Genomic DNA, 23,837 nt, shown 5'->3' on the forward strand with positions numbered 1-23,837 from the left:
GAATCCACAGTAATTGAGATAATATTAATAACTGCACCAAGATTTGTCACAATAATGACAATCATCAGATTCATGGTCATTTACCCTTCATCTACATGGGTAATCCATAAAGAGTCTGAGACCTCATTCACACTAGGACATTTTTATCGATTAAAACTAGACCGGTTCACTTTAGATCGGTTTAAGGGCTAATGTGAACGCATTGATCGATCTTCAATCGGTCTAAACTAAAACACCAAAAGAGGTAGTTTAGTTTGAATCGATCTAAAGTAAACCGATCTTACTTTAGATGTGAACGCAGAGATCGGTTTAAACTAGTACGATTGAATCGAAAATAACGTATGCGCATGTACATGTATAGCGGCAAAACTATCTCAGACGTTCGTTGTTTGACCCGTATTTCTCTGTTAAAAGACCTTTAAAACAAACTGTAAACATGTTGTCTTTGCCATAGCATAGATTTGCGAAATCTGTGTCTTCTTTTCTTATGTTGATTTTTTTTCTTTGCAGGAACCGCAGTATTTCCGGCGTCGTGTTGTAACTTCGTTGCTACAGTTATTTTTTTTCAAAATTAAAGAAAACTGCAATAACACCAGTATCAAAATTTTAAATTGTGATTCAAGAGAAACAATACCTTTATCCAATTTTTTTTTCCAAGTGTGTGTATCAGTGTATCAGCACATGAATTTGATAAATCAGTTCTATTTATACACAGTGTTTACAGTTTTATGGGCAAAAAGGTTAGATCGATTGCGTTTTTAATTGAAGTGTGAACGTAGTGGTTCATATTAGACCGATAGAGATCGATATGATTAAATTAGATCGATAAAAAAAAATGCTAGTGTGAACAGGGTCTGAGTAATCAAACCAATATTTTAAAATAAATTTTGGTGTCATCCAAAATGTGATCGTTCAAAATCATAGGTACAGGTGTTAAACATATATTGCATCAATGTAATTTAATAAATAATATATGTATTGTGTAAATAATTCACTTGCACTATGATCTGTTAATTTGTTAATAGAATTCAATTATGGTTTTCACAACTTTGTAAATTTTATGGACTTATATTTTATAACCAACTTCAAAGTCAATGCTTAAACCTCTTTTCTAAAGAAAATAAATTGTTTATGTGTATGCATTTCTTTACTTCTAAATGAAAAAATGCTGTTTCATTGACTTGGTAAATATTGAATATTGGGATGACATTTGAAAGGGAGTACAAAAATGTATCTTGAACAACAGGCATGACAAGAGCGACTAGATACATGTACAGTGTATCGCTTTTGACAGTCAAACATAGTGAAGTAACAGATGGGCAAGCCACTTTATCGACCATACGCTTGCTAGTTTGACCTGAATTGTACTCAGTTGCTTTCAAAACTAGGGAATCTACTAAGAGAAGAAGCATTGGGTCAAAGATAACGGGTATTTTAAATACTGTATGTATGTACTGGTAAATGCCTCCGATATCCGAAGAACCCCTCGAAAGCTGCGAGGGTACAGTGGCATCCATGTACACTCCCTAACGGGATTAATGGAAATGTGTCACTAACGTATATTTATACGACAATTATTTTTACAAGGACAATCAATCCCCACCCAACACAAAGGGAGTGCTAGGACACCGGGTAGTCTGTTATTAAGGTGGAGGAAGCCGAAGTACTCGGAGAGAACCACCGGGCCACTCGGTGGAAACAGACAAACCAGAGAGATATCAGAAGATTGATCTCCAGGTCAAAGTAGGGGACAACTTGACCAACCGAGGCCCCCAACGTACCCATTCTAGTTTAAACTCCGGTTTGGGTACCAGAGATGTGTGTGAGAGGGTGAAAATTACCCTTCTAATGTACTGATATTTTTAGCACCCCGAGTGAGAATCGAACTTGGGACCTTCAGCACTGTAGCCATCGGTCTTAACCACTAGACCACGAACTCACACATCTATACTATCTATATTTTGAAGAGTGGCAGTCAACAAATTAATTTTTGTCAATAATTATGAAAGGCAGTTGAGGGAAATTCAGTGTGCCACACTTCAATATGTCAAGGTGATCTCTGATGTAATTGTATTGACAGGTGGCAGTAGCAGTGCAGAAACTGAGAAAGAAAGAAAAATGTATGCGTTGTTTACCCTGTCGTAAGTGGACGTGCTGCCCTCTTCTTCGTCCATGAAGAACTGTGCAGCAGTCGACAGAGGGGTTGGTTGACTTTCTGCAGACATCTTAATCAATTAAAACTAATTTGAATAGGGGAAATTGTATTAATTTTTTTTGTTGATTTTTGCATTTTCCCAGTTTTCCCCCATGCCGATAACCGGAAGTTGAAAAAGAGCTAGAAATATCAGGATCGGAGACGATAATTTCCGCGTTGTGCGTTAACATTAAAACAATAAAACTACCAAAATTGATTAAGAAATCTATATTCACATCTACATCTGCATAATATTTCTTAACTTCAATATGTTGAAGATTACAAGAAGGCACATACTAGGGGATTACAACTAGAGGCTCTAAATAGCCTGTGTCGCTCACATTGGTCTTGGTCTATGTGAATATTACTAAAACAAAGGAAGCAGATGGATTCATGACAAAATTGTTTTTTGGTGATGGTGATGTGTTTGTACATCTTACTTTACTGAACATTCTTGCTGCTTACAATTATCTCTATCTATAATGAACTTGGCCCAGTAGTTTCAGTGGAAAATGTTAGTAAAATTTTACAAATTTTATGAAAAATTGTTAAAAATTGACAATAAAGGACAATAACTCCTTAAGGGGTCAATTAACCATTGCGGTCATCTGGACTTATTTGTAAATCTTACTTTGCTAAATATTATTGCTGTTTACAGTTTATTCTATCTATAATAATATTCAAGATAATAACCATCATCATACTTTATTTCCTCCTAAAGGAGATTGACAAAATGCATATAAATTATGTACAATTACAAAGTTTTGAATTTAGGTAATAAAATTAATGTCACTAAATATTTTGAATTCAAAAGTATTTACAGTCTACAGTATTTAATATAGGAAAATCCTTCGTTAAGGACGTCTAAACAATGCTCTGGTGTTAAAAAGTCCAATAGAGCTTCGTGCTTGCCAAGCAGAAAACAGGACACGTACTCGTCTGATTTTGAAAGCAGTGTGTATAAGAAATTGTCACTAGTCATTTCTGATAATCTTTTATATAGCAAGTGTCTTTGTGTTTGAAGTTCTGTGCACATTGTAATTTGATGGTAAAGTGTATCTTGAACAAAGTGTCCACACAAGTTGCAGTTTCCACTAGTCGGGGGAGTAGACCAAAGTTTAGCTACATGTTTAGCGGTTCGAAGTCTGCCAGTATATTTTGCATATTGCCATATAAAATCATAGCCATTGTTCTCAGACAATCTTAGAAATCGTGTAAAATCGTTGTCAATACGCATTCGCTCTTCCTTTCGATGTTTCTCATGCTGGTTAATCGCACCATTGACAATGTTTTTCCACTGTAATTTGGTTGGGAAACAGCCGGTAAACATATAGCTATTCAAAAAATTCAAAAGTGAATATTTTGATAAAATGTTAGTTACATCTGGGATGAATCCATGTTGTTTCCTACTGGTATCTCCGAAATACTGAAAAAGTCTATAAATGAAAATTTGTTTGGTAAGTGATTGGGCCTTCATTTCACAAAGTTTATACAGGAACATCAATTTCCGTTTTTCTACTAGTATAGGTAGTCTCTCGAGGTTGGTCATAGATTCACACATATCTGACCGTGTTCGTTTCGGAAAGCCTTGAATATGTTTAACAATGAAATGTTGAAAAGTTTCAAGACACCTTAAGTCTTTTGGTTTTATCCCGTTCCATAGCTCACATCCGTAAAGTACCGCAGGTATAACAATTTTGTTGTAGAGGCCACATACAGTTAACGGATTTAACAGACAAGATCCAGTACCGGCTATAGCAAAATAAGCATTGCGACCCTTCCTACATGAATGCTGAATATCTGTGCTCGGTGATAAGTCAACCGTCCTTAATATTCCAAGATGCTTGGTCTCAGTTGAAATGTTAACACTTTTATCACCTAGATTGAATACAAGATCTAGTTCAGTTCTGTAGCCTAAGATAACAGATTTCAGAGGATTAAACTCAAATCTCCATTTAAGTGAATAATAGTACGCACAATTCAACATATTTTGGAGTCTTTGTGGCGAAGTACCAATGCAAACTACATCGTCAGCAAATGATGGATTACTTGTACGAATATTTGAAATATTTGCGGTTCCAACTAATTCTAATTCATTTAAAAGGTCATTAATGTACACCAAGTACAGGATGGTCGATAGTACACCACCTTGTCTGACACCCTGTCGGACTTTGAAGGGTACTGATACGTGTTCATTGACGTAAACGGCACTTGTTATATCACTATAGCAATCAGAAATCACTTGTAAAGCTTTACTATTTATCCCAAGTTGGTACAATTTATAAATTAGGCCGCTATGCCACACCGTATCAAACGCACGGGAACTGTCCAAAAACGCAACATACAATTTGCATCCTAATTCTAAAAGGTAATATATAGTTTCTTGGAAGTTGAAGGAGGCAGTGATACAGCTAAGTCCATTAAGAAAACCTTGTTGTTGTAAATTTGGAAACAAATCATTTTGCAAAGAGGTTAATAGTCGCTTCTTTAATATAGTTTCGAACAGCTTATACATTATTGGCAATAGCGATATAGGACGGTAGTTTTCGGGCGCTTGTTTGGACTTTCCATTACCTTTAAACAATGGAATCAATAAGCCATGCTTCCAACACAACGGAATACGACCGAATCTAATCACTGCATTAAAAATACGGAGAATGACTGTATGTAGTTTTTTACCGCTGTATCTCACATGTCCGTTTTGCAGCTTGTCATATCCTGGTGCCTTTCGTAGCTTGAGGTTTCTAACCACTGTTTCGATTTCGTACAAGGTTATTTCACCTCCTGGGAGGAGGCCATTATTTGTTGCACATGACTCGAGTGTGCGATCTACGAATTCAGTCACATGAACCTTGAAATCATTGTCAAATTTTGAGTTTTCAGTTGGTGTATAAACGTCTGCATAAAAGTCAGCAAAAGCATTTGAAATATCTTCTGGAGATTTACATTTTCGGTTGTGATGTAGTATTTCTGAAATTTGGTTGGTTTTACGGTTTTTCTGACGTGATATTAAGCGCCAAAAGAGTCTGACATCACACTCAGCTGCTTCGTCGATTTCACGGTAAGTATTGTCCATGTAGGCATTATAGGCAAAACGTTGACGATTCCGGAATTCGTTTTTTGCAGATTTGTATTCGACGTAAGAAGGAAAGTTCGCCCCTCGGGGTCTGCCTTGGTTAATCCATTTCCTACGAGCCAAACGTTCAGCTGTATGTGCTTGTTTAACTTCATCTGACCAATACGGCTTAGTTTTGGGATTAAAGCTTCCCGACGGTATTGTTTCGTTTGCACAGTCTTTCAATTTATCGGTAAGTTTGCAAGCTAGTGTATCTAAGTCGGACAAATTACATAACGGCAAGTCCAAGAGCTCATCTGCTATTTTATTGGTAAGTTCGTTGTATGCACCAAGACTGCTTTCCGATGCTTTTCGCCATGACGGCCAAACATTATTGCAACTGTTTGTTGAATTGCAAACATACGGTATGCTCAGTTTCAAGAAAACAGGTAGGTGATCCGAAGTAAGACTTAATGTTCCTTCGGGAATATTTTCACAGGAAATTACTTCACCAGCTAATTCCTCGCTAACCAAAAAGTAATCCAGTAAAGTTCGAGTTGGAATGTACGTAAATGATGAAGCATCTCTAAGCGTGCTTGCATTAACCGGGATAATGTTATTCCTTAACATGAAATCTGAAAATACGATTGATTTATTCACATTGGTTCGACCAAGGTCGGTTACTCTGCAACTAGTGTTGAAATCACCGGCTACAATTACGGGACCAAATTTTGAAAAGTTGCTGACATAATCTTCAACAATGTTCATTTCATATTTGTAATTCTGAATATTACTGTCTGCGGGTAAGTAGACCGAAAAAACAAATATAGAGTAGTTTTCGTTACACTGTATTTCAATTCCTAGTATTCTTTCGGAGACGGGACAGTTAAATGGTTTTATGTTGAAATTCAATGTTTTCTTGTACATAATTGCAACGCCACCTTTTCCACATTTACTGGTTTCAATATTAACACTTGTATCCGCTATACCTAAACTATGGTAATTATTATCTAATGTGTTAAGAAATTGCAGAGAGTGGTTAAATAACTTATGCTCCGATAATACGGCAATGTCACAATTCGTATACTTAAAGAGTTCAGATAAGCAGACTGATGATGACATGATACCACGTACATTCCAAGTCACTAGAGAAAGCATGATTATTGTTATTAAATATCCAGAATGTACATGAATGTAACTAAGAGCCATCTTGATAGTGTTGTGGCTCCGTTGAATTCTCGTTGTTAATGCGATCGTTCCATGCACGATTATTATACCAAGGTCGACAGATAATGTTGTTAGGCCAAAACTCACTGTTTTGGAGTAATTCTTTGGATTCCATCGTAACGTTTATTCTACCGGAAATTCTTCCTTTGCGTGGTTTGAATAGTATGACGTGCGTAATATTAACACCCCGTTGTTTCGCATAGCTCAATAGGCCTTCCTCACTCGAGGAAGATCTATGTTTGTAATGTAAAATCTGGACGTGCGTTTACGGCTAACACCGGTAAAGTTCTCATTTGCTGGTTTGGGATCATGATGACTACCATTGATACGTACGGGAATTTGAAAAGCGGGTTCTAATGGTTTGGCCAATTTAGTAACTACGCAGTCAGCTTTTTCGTTTATGCCTTCTAAAAGTTTGTCTCTATATGAACCGCATTTTATGTTCGTGTTCGTTGCTATTGCAATTTCCTTTCCGCAAGATGGCGTAATTAAATCAGCATTATTATCTGTTTCAATGATTTCTGTTGGGCGTTTACCGCAATGTTCTAGAAAATCTACAGAGTCGTAAGCGCCAGGTATTATAGGATCGGATTGTTGGGGGTCGATCTGACACATCATACGATCAATTTCGGTTGTAATCAATGAATCGATTGACACATTTGACACAGTGGATTTATTCGTATTAACGGGACACATAGGTGTAGACATGTGTTCACTCGTACCTATTGTTGACGGTTGTTTATTTACTAGTATTTTGGGGTTCAATACGGGTTGATTTTTTCTGAATGTTTTTTGTAACGACGTAATTGCGATACGATTTTGTTTGATTTCCGATTGGATTTCTTTCATTTTACTACTATGTGCCATAAAATTGAACTCGCCCACGTCAGATGCTAACCAACTCATGGTCTTGATTTCCGATTCAAATTTCACTATTTTTGGAGTAATTTCAGCTTTTAGTAACTCAAATTGACGTTTGTTGTCGTCAATAACATTTTCAAGTTCTTCAATTTTTGCTTTTAATTTCTTTTCAATCCCGTCTTTACTTTTTAAAATATTTTCTAACCCATTGACTCTTTCAATTAGCAACTGCAATGTACTGTTAATATCAACCTGGTTAACGGGGTTTTGTTCACAAATGGTATCATTATGCAAATTGTCACTTGTTGAATTAACCGACCTACTGAAAACAGAGTCAGTCTCAGAAGCGTCGCCTTCAGTAAACATTTGTAGAATATAACAATCCTTGGCGTATTTTTGTATGCTACTAGATTTATTTGTAGAAAACAGTAAAAAACGGCGTAGATAAAACGACGTGGAATCAATTCGTTACAAGCTTTATATCTACAAGGTAGTCCAAAAACATTATAACCATGCCACATTTTATATATAATAGATGACACAAATTGTATGGGATATCCACCCATGACACAAAATCAGTACATGCACAGCTCAAAACACACGAAAACAAAGAACAACGCTTTCATTGCCGTTCTTCATCTCAAAGTCACAGTGAGGCCTTTGGCACAAATAGAAACTGGGTGTATTTTGTGACTGGGTAATGGGTTGGTCTGGAACCACACATACACAATAAACAGCATGACGGGTCTGCACCGACACTGACTCTGGGACTAGCTCCTGTAACAAAAGACTACTCTGGTTAGCGCGATGCATAATTTAATAGTTTCATCATGGTACAGAGTTGGAACTGCTCAGTGTTATACTAAATCCAATCTGCCACATCAAAATAATATCACCGTTTATATAAAAAAAAAAACAACATTTCTTGAAAAGGCTTGACAATTATTTCTCTAAATGATTGACAAATTCAATTAACGGATTACAGAAAAATTAGGACATAGATAATAATTAACAATAGAATTTATGGAATTAAATATAACGAATAATAGATTAGTTTAAATAAAATGTCGCTTATTAAAACGTGAAATTAGATTAGCCTAATCTTCTTGACATAAACCATTCGCAATAAGAAATAAAAAAATCTTTAAGTGAAAAATTGAAAACATAAGAAAAATACAAAGCTCTTTTACAAAATGTCCAAAAAGTCACAAAATATTTTTTTTCTCCATTTTTTCCACTGTGACACCTTTATCACGAAGCGAACAAACAAAATTTCACCGCTCTAGAAGTATAAGACGGCCACTAGTCGCTAGCACCGACAGTTATATATGCATGATCAAAGTCAGGAGCTTGTAATTCCGTGTATTGGTGTCATTGATTCATGCCTGTCATATTTGTTTTTCACAAATGTTTGTCCTAATTCAAGCCGTTGTTTTTCTTTTCGTTTGAATTGTTTTAAATTATGTTAATATGTTAGATTACTATATATACGGTATGGGTTTTGGTCATTGTTGAAGACCGTACGCTTAACTTTTTGCTTTCGTCTAAATAATTTGGACTCTGTTGGATATAAAAAAGAAGATGTGGTATGATTGCCAATGAAACAACTCTCCACAAGAGACCAAAATGACACAGAAATTAACAACTATAGGTCACCGTACGGCCTTCAACAATGAGCAAAGCACATACCGCATAGTCAGCTTTAAAAGGCCCCGAAATGACAATGTAAAACAATTCGTACGAGAAAACTAACGGCCTTATTTATATTTAAAAAAATGAACGAACAACAAATATGCAACACATAAACAAACGACAACCACTGAATTACAGGCTCCTGACTTGGGACATGCACATTCATACATAATGTCGCGGGGTTAAACATGTGAGCGGTATCCAAACCCTCCCCCTAAACTGTGACAGTATAACATAAGAACGTACTATAAAAATCAGTTGAAAAAGGCATAACTCATCAGATGGGGGGGGGGTGGATCTTTTGCAATCATATCAATATTAAGATCAATGTGATTGATATGATTGCAAATGAAACAAATATTCAACAGAGTACAAATGATTTAGACGAAAGCAACTAGCTTTAAGCGTACAGCCTTCAACAGTGACCAAAACCCATACCGCATATGATTAAATTGCAACAATTAAACATGTTAATTTCAACATCAATGATCAACCAATCATTGGAGGATAATCAAAGTATTGGCAGAGTGCATTTCATTTTTAACTGACATGTGAATAATTTGTTTATCTACTGGACTCGATGTTACCCGTTTACTGCTAAGTTTATATTTGGTGCTCTTAAACCATAAGCAGTATAATATTCGGCTCATTTGTTATAAATCCTTTTGTAATATGTCGTCTTAAATCTACTTAATTGACATACTTCCCAGCCCTGTACACGGCTTCAAATTACATCATACATTCACTTTGAATGAAAGGTTGACAAACTAAATACATTTAAAAAAAGCAAGAAACCATTTATGATTTAAACTTCTGACCACACAGATTTGTGTACAGAAGTATACGCAGACTGGAATGGATGTTCGCATAAATTCATACTTCTTTAAAATCAGAATTCTAACGTTTAATGAATAAGAATTCGGAAAATTTGTTTATAAGAATATATATCTATATAAACTATACGGTGATATATGATTGTGTATTCCCGACTGGTTTTAAATGGGTAGTATTAATTCTTTGTTTGAAAAGGTACGTAAACTATCTTATTTTGTCTTTAAAACCCTCTTAATCATACATATCAATAAAAATGGTATTTTAAAAAGGATTTAAAAACTTAAAATTTAACAAAAGGTGTATATGTATGACTAAAGGGAAATCTAGGGTATACGTCAATATATACATATATGTGTATGCTTTTTATATCCTCGAATACGTAATTGTCAACAGTTTTCTTATACACATGTGTGTCACACGAATACAATGAAATGGTAAGTCATTAAAAAGTCCTCTTTGTAATGCCGGGTAAATTTCAATCATTTCTGTTTTTTTCCCAAATTGGTTTGATATAAATACATAATATGCAGCACATATAGCAATTTTAATATTAATGGAATTTACACTTTCAGACAACTCATTCAGAAAGATCTGCTAAAGTTGTATCAGGTGAGATGTATACTAATATGTACTTATCAGTAAATCTGACTAAACTGATAAATAAAAATGTTAGAAACAAAACATTACTCGTTTTATCTACCCGGAAAGAAAGCATCAGTCGATTTTTTTGTCGGTTGGACAAAGCAATTTCAAATGCGATTATGATATCATTTTTTGTACTATTCAGTTTTATGGGACATGGAAAATTTGAGAAGGGAAGTTAAAAAAAAATAGTGTGTTTCGATGGAGTTCCTGTATTGTTAGTATCAACAAACGATTTCCTGCTTTTTAAAGTAAAAAACAAGAGTTTGTCCCGAGTATCCTCCATACCTGTCAACCTGTGACAATGAAAATCATGCAGGTCGTGACCTGCATTGAAGAATGAAATCTCAGGTCATAACGCGTACAAACGTTTTCGAGCTGAATTTCAGTGTGTAGGGGACATTTTTCTTACAATTGAAATCAAACCGTTTCAAAAACATGTTCACTTGGTTAAGTAATTTAAAATTTTGTTTATTATTTCATTGCTGATAAATTTGTGTAATACTGCCTTAATTCCTTTCTCATTGGAAATTATTGCATTTCATACAAAGTACACCATTTCATCATCCTTATATGTTTAATCCCTTCTAGTATATACCTTGTAAAGATTATCTGCAACTAAGCTGTAATACAGGGAGAAATCCGTTTGCGCCAAAAATGCGCCCTTTTGCGCCACAACTTTTTTCTCCAATGCTACGTTTGCGCCACCTGTTTGTAAATTATATGGTATCATTTGCGCCAAAAATAAAACATACGATTGCGCCAATCAGAAGAAAAATTACTTCCCTGCTCCTTTTTTTCGGACTAGGAACTGGCAGTTTACACAGCAAATGTTTCCTTTTCTGAAACATATCTTCTTCTTACTGCTGCTGCATGGGTACTTTAATGTAGATAGTAGCTTGTAACTTCACTTTATTGTCCAAAAACACAAACATTGAAGGATGAAATGCATAAAACAGTTCACTATAATGCCCGTGGAATGCTTCTGCCCCTATACTGGTACGTCTTGCGGTAGATAGTTTCAGCCCATACGCATGGTGGAAACAAAGCACCGTGACTGTGTCATCAACATATGTGACTAAACCATTATCAGCAAATGCTTCTATTTGCTTCTCTTTTGGCATATCTTTTATTAAATATTCAGCAAAGTAACATTTTTTCTTCCCTCTCAATACATGCATGAACTGTCAATGCATTTTAAGTTATTTCTCTCCAGATGCTCATCTTCATGGTGAAATATCTCCGAACATATGATACTTTTAAAGCCAAAAATAAGAATAAATATATACTAATCATTTTAATACTTATGATAATTATGTGTACAGGTAAATTGGCGCAAATGAGTTCCGAATATTGGCGCAATTGATAAATTTGGAAAACAAAATTTGGCGCAAAAGGACTGCTGCCGTATTACACATATTCTCCTTGTAACAGCTATTATGTAATGCTATGTCAATGAAATGAGAATCTAATGAAAAACAGGTAAACAGTTAAATTCAATTTATTTAAAATTTTAGATTTTAAAGAGGTTTTTGAACTTTTTGACAAAGACGGTGATGGGACCATAACAATCAAAGAACTAGACACTGTAATGCGATCACTGGGTCAAAATCCAACTGAAAATGAGGTCAAAGAAATGGTGCAGAAAGTTGACACAGATGGTATGTTATTAGTTTCAGTTGGGAATTTGGGATACAGAATTGCCGTCTGTTGGTATTCATGTCATTTCATGTGTGTACTTACATAAGTAAACTCGTATGGTGACCTATAGTTGTTAATTTCTGTGTCATTTTGGTCTCTTGTAGTTAGTTGTCTCATTGGCAATCATACCACATCTTCTTTTTTTATATTCATACAATTCATAGGCGAGATATATGCAAACCTCTGGTAACGGAACAAATGAAAATAAAAATCTCCAACTTAAAGATGCAGTTTAAATATAAAAACAAATGGTTGCATAGGGAATTAGTTTTCTGTATCTATCTGTATCTGTAGTGGTACGTGTAGAATCCTATTAAGGCTTTTATACACGGTGGAGAAGAGCGCCGTTGTTATGGGCGGTGTTCTTGTAGAGCGGTCTTAAATGCCTCTACAGAACCTGCATGCACAACTTTATCTGGTAGTTGGTTCCAGTGAATAGTTGTTTCCACAAAAAATGAATGTTTGTACTGTGGTTTGTTGCTATTTGGTACTTTCAGTCCTCTGGTGTTATTAATAACTTGACGTTCGATGATATTGTCAGTTTCACAGTTTAAGTACGTTTTGGCTTTAATTGTTCGTTTCGGTCTTGCTGGTATGACAAAATTGTCGGCTGGTAGAGCCGGCACCAGACCCTCAACCACCTTGTAAATCAGGATAAGACGGAGGCTGTGTCTTCTTTCCTCTAGCGTCTCCATTTCAAGCTGGCGTCTCATATTAGTTATGGACCCTGTTTCCCGACTCCTGTAGTTTTTCTTTATGAATCGTAAGCCTCTGTTTTGGATACGTTCTAGTTTGTCAATATCCCCTTTCATATATGGGTTCCAGATTGTTGCGCCATATTCCATGGTTGATCTTACAAGGGATATATATGCTACTTTCCTACATGCTTCTGGTACGTTCCTCAAGTTCCTCCGAAGAAAGCCCAAGGTGGCGTTGGCTTTCTTGCTGATGTTATTTATGTGGAAGCTCCATTTCAGATCGTTTGAGATTTGGAGTCCTAAGTAGGGGTTCACTTGTACTTCTTGTAGGATGTGTTTATTAAGTGTGTAGAATTTGTCTGCTTTTTTGTTTATGGATAGAATATAGCACTTTTTGGCGTTGAATCGCATTCCCCATTTGTCGGCCCAGATTTCTAGTTGTTCCAAATCTGTTTGTAGCTTTTGTTGGTCTTGGCTATTTTTAATTGTTCTGTATAGTAGGCAGTCGTCAGCAAATAGTCTTACTGATGATGTTACACTGTCTGGTAGGTCATTGATGTTTTAATCTATATAAGAAGCATAACGGACACAGCATCTGCATTTCGAACAGATCGACTTTTAACCGGAATCTATGTCAAACTAACATTTTTACATGTTTCTATTAAAGGTAACGGAACAATAGAATTCCCTGAATTTCTCCAAATGGCAACAGACATGATGAAATCAGTAGACTTAGCAGATGAGGTGCGCGATGCGTTCAGGCTGTTTGATAAAAACGGAGATGGTTATGTAACTGCATCAGAACTTAAAACAATTCTATCCAACAATGGAGAGAAGATTTCTGATGAAGAATTAGATGCTATGATTAAAGATGCTGATGTGGATGGCGATGGGAAAATTAACTATCAAGGTGAAGTTCTGTGGAGCAAATAGAGTATATACTATCGGTGAAAGCGTCGACCAGGTTAAGCTAAATTTTATCAGCTTTATATATATGCTTTTAAACCCACCTTGTCCGAAGGCCTGTACAAACTACTGATATAATGACGTCCTTTGTCTGCCGTCTTCAATGATAACAAAACATCTTCTCCGAAATCCGTCTGAAAATCATCTCTGGATCATTTGAAATCCAACCCAATTGCAACCACCCTCAGAATGTCTTTGTCAATATATACAAGTCTAAATTGAAACAACGTTCAAAGCTATGATTCCGTTGGATAATAAACAGCTGTGCCATGAGCGCATGATACGCCCTTCGTCTTGTGTGAGAAGTTTAATGCAATAATCATAAGTAGTTTCTGAGATACGGCGCGACATGTGAAAAAAACTTTCTTTTACAAAAAACTCAAAAACTCTAAATTAGATTTGAATCATTTCCCAAAAATATACAGATCTTTAGATTAATACAATTAAGAAGTGTGTAAAGTTTTAAGCAATAGTGATTAATGGGTTTTAAGATACGATGCAACATGTGAAAACCCCCCTCTTTTTTACAAAAAAACTCAATAACTCCAAAATAAATTTTTAAATCATCACCAAAATGTATACAGATCTCCAGATTAATATAATTACTTATAGTAACAAGTGTGTAAAGTTTAAAGCAATAATCATAAATCGTTTATGAGATATGGCGCGACATGTGAACCCCCCTTTTTTTTACAAAAAAACTCAATTACTCTAAAATAAAATTTTGAATCATCACCAAAAAGTATACAGATCTTTGGATTAATATAATGAACAAGTTTGTGAATTTAAAGCAATAATCAGAAATTGTTTTTGAGATACAGCGCGACATGTGTAAATACATCACTGTACCCCTGTTTTACTTATAAAGTCCCGTAACTCAAAAGGTTTAAATCCTATTATCACCAAAAAGTATACAGATCTTTGACCATCACAAGAAACAACTATGTTAAGTTTCATGACATTTGGATAAGCGGTTTTCAAGTTACGGTGCGACATGTGGACGCCGGACAGACGGACAGACGGACGACGGACATTTGTATACCATACAAGTGTGGACACAGATGAGTGTGGATAGTATGTATGGATGTTTGACAGTGTCTTATGACAAAATGAGTTCTATGTTTTTTCTATATGGTGTTATTAACTATGTTGCACGATGACAACCAATCTGAGCATTATGAGTGTTATTTATTAAATTTTTTATGCCCCCACCTACAATAGTAGATAGGCATTATGTTTTCTGGTCTGTGGGTCCGTTCGTTCGTTTGTCCCGCTTTAGGTTAAATTTTTGGTCAAGTTAGTTTTTGATGAAGCTGAAGTCCAATCAACTCGAAACTTAGTACACATGTTCATTATGATATGATCTTTCTAATTTTAAAGCCAAATTAGACTTTTGACCCCAATTTCACAGTCCATTGAACATAGAAAATGGAAGTGGGAGTTTCAGGTTAAAGTTTTTGGTCAAAGTAGTTTTTGATGAAGCTGAATTCCAATCAACTTGAAACTTACTACACTTGTTGCATATGATATGATCTTTCTAATTTCAAAACTCATAACTGCTCCAAAAGTAATCTGATAGAATTTCAAGCATTTTAAGCCAATATTATCAACATCTACTAATGAGTCTTAATATGTCTACATATCTAAAAAGTCATAGTATTCAAAAGGTAATGCAAAATTATTCCTTTTCATTTTTTTTGTTATATGGATACACATTTGAGTGATACATGTACCAATACAATATATGTTGTGGTATGAAAGTGCAGTAATTAGCATTTACTGTAACTATGTTAATTCACACAAATTGAAAAATAAACAAATGAATGGACCAGATGCTCCGCAGAGCCCAGCTTTATACGACTGCAGAGGTCGAAGCCTGAACAGTTGGGGCTAGTATTGACACAACATTCAAGCTGGAAACAGCTCTGAGTTTGAATTGTGATTAAATAGATGACACAGCTTAGGTTTCTGACACAGAATGAATGTGGTCTAATGAACTTAAATATTTGTTTTGCTTTTGTGTTAGGAGCAATTCACTATGCTGCTGAATATTAATCCTTTCAAACAAAAATATCTAAAGAAATTTTCTTTTTAATTTCTGAAATGAGAAACATTTAGAGGAGACAAACTTCAGTTAAGAGATCAGAAACTAAAAAAATGTATAATTTTTCCATTTGTAAAAGGGCATACCCTAGAAAGTGCTTGCAATCACTGAATGGTTATTAATGACTGCTTTAATTTATCAGTTGGTAATAAAGTGAATATTGCATTGTATATTGTATAATTGATTTAAGTTGACTGAACAAAGAAAGATAACTCCAATTTTCAAAGAAGATTTCATAAAGCATTGGTATTAGGTAATTCAAGAACCATTCTGGACAAACTCCAATTAAGGGTCTTGAATTTACAAAAATGTTTGTTTTTGGTCCGTAATTATTAGACTGTTTGTCCCATAACCCACACAATATATCCGAACCTTCTACTTATGGTATTAAACATTGTGGTACAATTTCAGAACAATTGAAATACTTATACACAACTTTTTAAACCGACACTAGATTAAAGCTTGTTTTGGGCACCTTTGTACCCCTTATTCCTAAACCTTAGGGACCATAACCCCCAAAATCAATCCCAAGCTTCCTTTTGTGGTTATAAACGTTGTGTTATAATTTTGTTGATTTCTGTTGACTTATAATAAAGTTATTATCCAGAAACCATCTTTCGGACAGGATACCAATTTACGACCCCAAATTTTTTGTGGTTGTATAAAAATGTTGAACATGTGCAATGAAGTATAGTTTTAGAAATTGATAAGGGAGCTACCATTTGATTTTTATGGGGTGGGGGGGGGGGGGGGGGGCTAGGATGAAAAATTTTGTCCTGCCTTTTTTTTTAGTTGTAATCTCTGTCCTGCCTTTTTATTTTTCAGTCTATTCGGTCCTGCCTCTTTTTTTCTTAGCTTATCCTGACTTTTTTACAACAATTGTCATCCTGCCTTTTTTTTTTTTTGCCAAGTTACTCATCCTGCCTTTTTTTTTTACTCAAAATCCTGTCCTGCCTTTTTTTTCAAATTTCATCCTAGCTCCCCCCATAAAAATCAAATGGTAGCTCCCTTAGACTGGATAGGCCTTATAATTTTTTTCCCTCCTAATTGAAGGACCGTTTACACTCAGGGCCGAGTCATCAGCAGGCAATACAGATGTATTAAAACAACCTAGCATCATATTGCTAGTAGTGGGAGTAGCATTGTCCGGTAAATTTGTTCTCACTTTTTTTTATAAAATGTATGGTTCAAATCAAAATAGAATGCTTTTATCTCCTGAATACTTACATTGTACATAGAGATGATACTACTTTGACAAATCCTTGTCCATTAGAGTTGTCTGTCAAATCTTAATTTCACAAAGAATGAATTGCATAACAATGAACTGAGCTCAAAGCAAAGTACTTTAATAATACACTTAGACAAAGAGCTAAATCCAGTGATATACTTTGTACTACAGGTCCTTCATGACCATCCATCCACCCAAACCATATCTCAATAACATTCCATACTACATGATTGGATTCAGAAGTCCTGAAAAAGACATGACTTTTTTTTATCTTGTTTTAAGTATATATGCACAGGTTAAACCTTTATTGTGGATATAATCATTCAGTATCTAGCAACTATCAATTTGCTTCATGCACATATTGATATAGGTTGATTGCTCCTCTGTTGGAAATTAGAACACACCTCCATCTAATTTTAGTCAACTGACGAAGAAAAATTCAAAACTATATAAAATGTTATCTAAGACTTGTCAGTGTCTATTTCCTTTGCCACTGAATAAGATTCCATATTTACAACCAATGAAAATCAAATATCCCTCTAATAGACTTAGCATTGAAATCGTTTTCTAAAATGGTAGTTATGTGGAACCTAGAACTAAAAAAATTGAAACAATATATCTTAAATATTTCAAATGCATGTACATTTAATAATTCTCCAAAATTCACTTTATTTTTCCTTTTTTGGTTTTCTGTTGGAGACTGTATATTGACCTCTATGTAGCCTTTTCAACTTATAAAAGGGGGGATACATTTCCATAGAATTAAACTTTTCTGAAAGAATTGATTCCATTTATTTTCAATAAACAATAAATATTGAAGTCTATAACAGGCATCTAGGAACAGGCTCAACATTATTTCTAAACATGTATTAATATATACCAAAATGTGGACAAACCTACATTAAATATTCTACTTCAACGACTTTAATTAGTGGAGTAGATCAAATTAAAAAGTCACAATGGTTAAAAACTCCAATGGCAGTCTTTCCTGCTAAAATCTTGATGTGTAGAATGTGATATACCATTTTTGGGTCTATATACTGTCCTTTAAATTTAGGTCATTTTGACACGGCAAAATATGAAAAAAAAATGTAAACTATGGTCTGGAAAGCACACAGTTTGTGATATTTTAAGGTATCTTTACTAAGAAAACCTGCAAATCTCAGTGGCAGATCCAGAACTTTTCAAAAAGGTGTGGGGGCTCTGATGGACCAGAGGGTTGCCCACTCCCATCAAGCTTCAATGATTTCTTACATATATGTCATAAGCTAAATTTCCCCCACCCCCTTGGTCTGTCTATGCATCTGTTTATCGTTCTGCGAAATAGTACTAATACTAATTTTTCCCCTCCCTTACCTGGCCCTAGACAGTTGCTTACCTTTGTAAACATTTTATAATTATAGTCAGGTATATATTGATTGAGAGTAACTTACATAGTAGTTAATGGGACTCTTTTTTCATACGGTTCTGTGAAATATAATACGGCAAATATATACCCGTACATACTATCCGCATAACACAGAAATCTGATAGATTTTCACTCCTCTGGGAAAAATCAACCTGTGAAATGAAATACCATGCCTGGAAAAAAATTACCGGGACAAATTATCCTCAGGATAAAATATCACAGAGGACGAAATAAACCGTTACATTACATGAGAAGCCGGTTTGGTTACAAATAATTATGTCACGTGAAGGCGCACTGACGTCACAATTTGCATTAATTTTGCAATACACTACAGTTCACTCATACAGAACCCATTATCATGCAAACATGCAACGTGAATGTGATTGGTTATCAAATAATACAGAATTTATGCACGTACAGTTAATATAGAAGAAATTAGTTCATCAAATGTGAGTTAGTGATCTTGTGGTTAAGACCGATGGCTACAGTGCTGAAAGTCCTGAGTTAGATTCTCACTTGGGGTGCTAAAAATATCAGTACATCAGAAGGGTAATTTTCACCCTCTCACACACATCTTTGTTAATGTTCCGGGATTGTTGAAAACTTGCATATTCATCAATATTTGATTTTGTGGTTTTAACAATCCAGACAGACAAATAGCAATAAGGTGTTTAGGAAAACATGACCTAAAACCTCCTTCATATATGACAAAAATACATGGGAACTCATATTGAATGGTCAAATGTGTTCAATATGAAAATTGAAATTAAGATGGTAAAATCAAATATTAGCCGTTACTGTAAATGGACTTAAAGTATGACTTTTCAGCAAATTTAAAGGGAAATGACACGGAAGGGGCCAAATAGTGTTCAAGGGGAGCAAATGCTATTTAAATTAGTATGCAGGTTTTAAATATAGAGGGAAGTTGAGTCATCTTTTTGGGTGAAGTTAAATACTGACTAGTGTGTGGTTCTCATTGGGTCTAAGCGTGACCAATATTGACAATTTTTCGCAAGCGTGAAACGTGAAAGTCAAATTATTGTGTCATGAAAACGGGAAATGAGGTCTGTCGTGAAAACGGGAAATGGGGTTCTGCAGGACCCCGGAAATGACAAAAAAATGAAAATTGCTCATGTACATAGTGTAAGCGGGATATGGGAATCTGACAAAACAGTAAGTGGGATCTGGGATCAGAACACCCCCCCCCCCCCACCCCCAATGAGACCCCCTTATGTAGATTTACCTTCTAATTCTATATAAAAAAACACAACTAAGAACTACGTTTAATTCACTTTGACTACTGATATGCAAACCTAGAAATATTTCATAAAATAGTGATTGAAAGATTCATAACACTTTGAAAGGATAATTCAGACACGTGTTACGCGGGGAGCATGTTTTAAATTTGTTTACAAATAATAATGTCACGTGATCGCGCACTGACCTCAAGTTGCATCGCCCTTACAATTCACTAATACATGACCATTTTCATGCAAACATGCAACGTGAATGTGATTGGTTATCATATAATACAGAAATAATGCATGCACAGTTTAAGAAGAAATTAGTTCAATAAATCGATGCGATTTTCACTTTTGACACGAATAGGTCGGGTTGACATTACTGTCATCGGAGATAATATTGAGATAAATGGGATAAAACGGACCGTCAAAAAGGTCTAGAGGAGCACATCAGTAGAACCTTAACATTAATTTAAAATACTTACCAAAATTTCTCTAATTAAAGAACTATATAACTGAAATTTCACAAAGATAACGGTAAACATTTTGTTGATGGTGATGATGCTATTATCGATCCGTTGAATTCAGGGTCAACGGAATTTTTTGCGTTGCGTTTAAATCATTGAGGCCATCTATTTTTATTGCGGGTTCCACATATATAAATCGGAATTAAAGAAAAAATGGAATGTTGTTAGCAGAATCAAAACAGAAATGATGAACATTGCAACATTTTCAGCAAAATATAAATAGGATGGAGGATCTGTGTATTCACATTATTTGTAAAACTCTCCTTATTCATGTGAAGCGTGTGCTTTACATCGAGGCTTGCTATGCTTATCATTGACGCCACAGTACTTCAACCAATCAGACAATGTTTATTTTGGGCATTTGACTTTTTTTAACTCAGATTTTGGAATATTTTAATCGAAATTATAGAAAAATGGAATGTTGTTAGTACATATAAAATAGAAAATGATGAATACTTTTAGCTAAAGATAATTTGGATGGGGGTTCTGTGTATTCACATTATTTGCACAACTCTCCTTACTGATGCCATATTTTGGAATTTCCGTGACCTAAATGGTTCGCGAAAATTAATATTTTTATATATAGTATAGTAAAAATACGTCGCGTAAAAAAAATTACGGGCGTCTAAAAACCGCAATTTTCACGTGTGCATGCAAAACAAATTTCTTGGTAGAGGGGTCTAAATACAGCACAAACAACATTTTTTAAAAGACTAAAAAGGTGAAAAGGTATATTTTAACAAAAACCACTTGACTAACAAGTCAAACAACAAATGTTCTTAAACCCTGCTGACTGCCATTGACGATAGCCAAATAAACGGATCACAAGATGTAACAAATGGATCTTTATAATAATTTAATACCAAACAGAAAAAATAAACTTGCAGAAAAGATGGTAAACCGCAAACAAAACGTGCAAATGTTTTTGTACACCATATCCGGATTTCGACAATTAATGTCTCTCCAGTGATGTAGGAATCGAAACGGTATTCGGAAGACCATCTAATTTACTTCAATTTAAGATATACTTGAATTTTGGAGAGTCGAAACAGGATGAACGGATAACATAAACACGAAATATCCATTATATATAATTAAAAGAGATATATTACTACAAAGCAGTGGCATAGCACCAGTGAAGCATCGTAATTATGGGCTTACAAATATTTTCATAACATATTTGTTTTCCATTAAGAATTTTACTATAATCGGCAAGCTTGAGGGGGCTACCTCTTTACACCCCCAGCTTACATGTTTTAAAGTGGTGGCATAGCCACTACAGAGACATACAATTGTAGTATATGTCTCTGGCCACTGCATGGGCGGATGCAGGAATTTTCGAAAGGGGGGGTGCTAACCCAGGGCACCCAGGGCAAAGGGGGGGTGCAAAACATATGTCCCGATACAAATGCATTGATCGGCAAAAATAAAGGGGGGGTGCGCACCCCGGAACCCCCCCCCCCCCCTGGATCCGCCACTGCACTGTAAACCGTCAATGTGAAAGCAGTGCAACAAAAATACATTTAGAGTGCAATATACTTATACTGGCTTCAAAAATAATGTCTACACAATGTTTCAATCTTTGAATCGACTGAATTTGCTCTCAGTGTAGAGAGGTTGTGATAATTTTAAAACAAAATATGACAGATTTCACCATCATCACAAATTTCGCCGTTATGACAAATATCCAATGTCCATAAAACATAAAACTGCAGTCCATGAAACATTACAAAGAAAATGATAAGAAATGAAAACAGTTGTAGCAACATATGACGCAAAGTCACTTAATCCTGTTTTGAATATAAACTAAGTAATACTACAGAAACTACTAGTGTTTGATATCGTTAAGTTCCAATAGTTGTTGATTTAATGATTGGCTACTGCATACTTATGTCAAGCTTTTAACTTGGAACAGGCATATTAAATAAATGGGATTAAACAAGTTTGTGATCGCTCAGCCCTCTCATAACATGTTACAGTGTTGTAACAGCACTACACAAAACAAACTGTATAATTCGTTTGGAAATGGCTAGAGGTACTGACCAATGCTCTTACAGTTGTATTTACCTGGTTGGGTAATGAACATGAAAACTCTCAAACCAAAAATTACTAAGCAGATAACTTGATTCATCGTGGAATTGCTGTAAATAAGACTTTCTACATGGGAAAGTTCACTTAAAGTTGCATGCATTGATTCTTTATTATTTTGTAGTTCGACCGTTTAGGAATAATAAATTATAGATTAGGAACGTTGTGTTTTTCCTTGTGTGTATAGTAAAAAGTTACCAGTATCTGAGTTCTGTACAATAACTTGCTGTGCATAGAATTTACAGTGAAATGTACAGAATATAAAAAATAAGTGTTAAAAATAATGACATGTTTAGTTTAATATCAGGTTTTTATTTTTGAGTGTGTGTTTGTTCTTGGAACACTGGTAAGTTTGGGAAGTTTTCTTCATGCAATTTAAAAAAAACCACACACAATGCTAAATAACTATAAAATAAGTGCAAATTCCATTACCCAAGTTCTTTCTCATATCTTGTTTTAAATTTAATTGATTTTTTGTCTTACTTTGTTTTGCAGAATTTGTGTCTATGCTGGAAGGAAATTGATTTTAATATGTGCAAATAATCAGGGACGGACTTGAACCCGTGGCAATTGCTGAACATTATAATATTTCTGTAAATATGTATTTTTGTATATTTATTTTTTATACTGACATGTGCATTTTCATTAAAATAGTGAAATAATAGATTATAAATTGTATCCTTGTAGAAAAAATGCCACAATTACCCAGTTTACTACAACTGCAGACAATTGAATTCAATGTTTGCATGTACACCAATGTTGTAGCTTTGATTTTTGGTTGATATATTATTCACTTTTTATTAATTTTGTATTGTCCTTCTAACCTTGGACTAATATGATTATAATTTATCCCAGTTGAACATACTAGATTCAATATACTGACTACCTGTTCTATAAAGTCTTCTGTTGTTTTTATAGCTTCTACTTTAACTTGGATGGCTATCATGGTATTTTGTAATGTTTTCTCTAGAACTGTCTGATTAATGAATTGATAGTGATACCTTTTCTTTGTCTCATATATGCTAAATGTAAAATGATTTTTTCTTTGCAACTTGAAAGGTTGTGAGTTTTGGTGCTATTCATATTATGTAAATGCATGAAGTGATGTTGATAGCTGCAGTGCTTTTGATAAATAGGTATAACCCATTTCAACAGTTCTGTATTTCAAACTTATTATTTATAATTATCTGTTACCAGTAAAACTCCCCTAGCCCCACCACTTAAAATTGCTATGTATAAATCCCTAATATAGTGATAGTTATAAAGTGTCACCTATTGGTTTATCACAGTAATATATTGGATACAAATTATAAACAAGAAACTGCATTAAATGAATCATGATGATTTTTTTATTCAAACAAAACTTGAACA

General features: G+C 34.7%; 2 protein-coding genes across 4 annotated transcripts in view; one reads left to right on the plus strand and one right to left on the minus strand.

Annotated features, from left to right (window-relative positions):
* Positions 1-2,328, minus strand: part of LOC143067018 (symplekin-like) — a 43,568-nt gene extending 41,240 nt beyond the window's left edge. For both annotated transcript variants that reach the window (XM_076239948.1, XM_076239947.1), the window contains exon 1: positions 2,136-2,328. In XM_076239948.1, the coding sequence (XP_076096063.1) occupies positions 2,136-2,225 (90 nt within the window). In that variant the 5' untranslated portion in view covers positions 2,226-2,328. The remainder of the gene's footprint in view (positions 1-2,135) is intronic.
* A 7,527-nt stretch (positions 2,329-9,855) lies between these two features.
* On the plus strand, positions 9,856-23,139 carry LOC143067020 (neo-calmodulin-like). Of its 2 annotated transcripts, none has more exons than XM_076239952.1 (5): positions 9,856-10,058; positions 10,436-10,472; positions 12,023-12,166; positions 13,572-13,814; positions 22,962-23,139. In XM_076239952.1, exons 1-5 carry the CDS (start codon positions 10,029-10,031, stop codon positions 22,988-22,990), a joined length of 483 nt encoding a protein of 160 aa, XP_076096067.1. In that variant the 5' UTR covers positions 9,856-10,028; the 3' UTR covers positions 22,991-23,139. The 2 variants fall into 2 exon arrangements, with proteins under 2 accessions (XP_076096067.1, XP_076096068.1); XM_076239953.1 differs by lacking the exon at positions 9,856-10,058 and adding an exon at positions 10,180-10,297.
* Positions 23,140-23,837: the final 698 nt, after the last annotated feature.

The sequence above is a fragment of the Mytilus galloprovincialis genome, chromosome 3 (assembly GCF_965363235.1).
Source record: "Mytilus galloprovincialis chromosome 3, xbMytGall1.hap1.1, whole genome shotgun sequence".
In the NCBI taxonomy this organism is placed as follows: domain Eukaryota; kingdom Metazoa; phylum Mollusca; class Bivalvia; order Mytilida; family Mytilidae; genus Mytilus; species Mytilus galloprovincialis.

Coding starts and splice junctions, on each gene's coding strand:
- LOC143067020 (XM_076239952.1), top strand. CDS start 10,029: ATGGGTAGTATTAATTCTTTGTTTGAAAAG. Junction 10,473..12,022: donor ATCTGCTAAAGTTGTATCAG/GTGAGATGTATA, acceptor TTAAAATTTTAG/ATTTTAAAGAGGTTTTTGAA. Junction 12,167..13,571: donor GCAGAAAGTTGACACAGATG/GTATGTTATTAG, acceptor TTTCTATTAAAG/GTAACGGAACAATAGAATTC.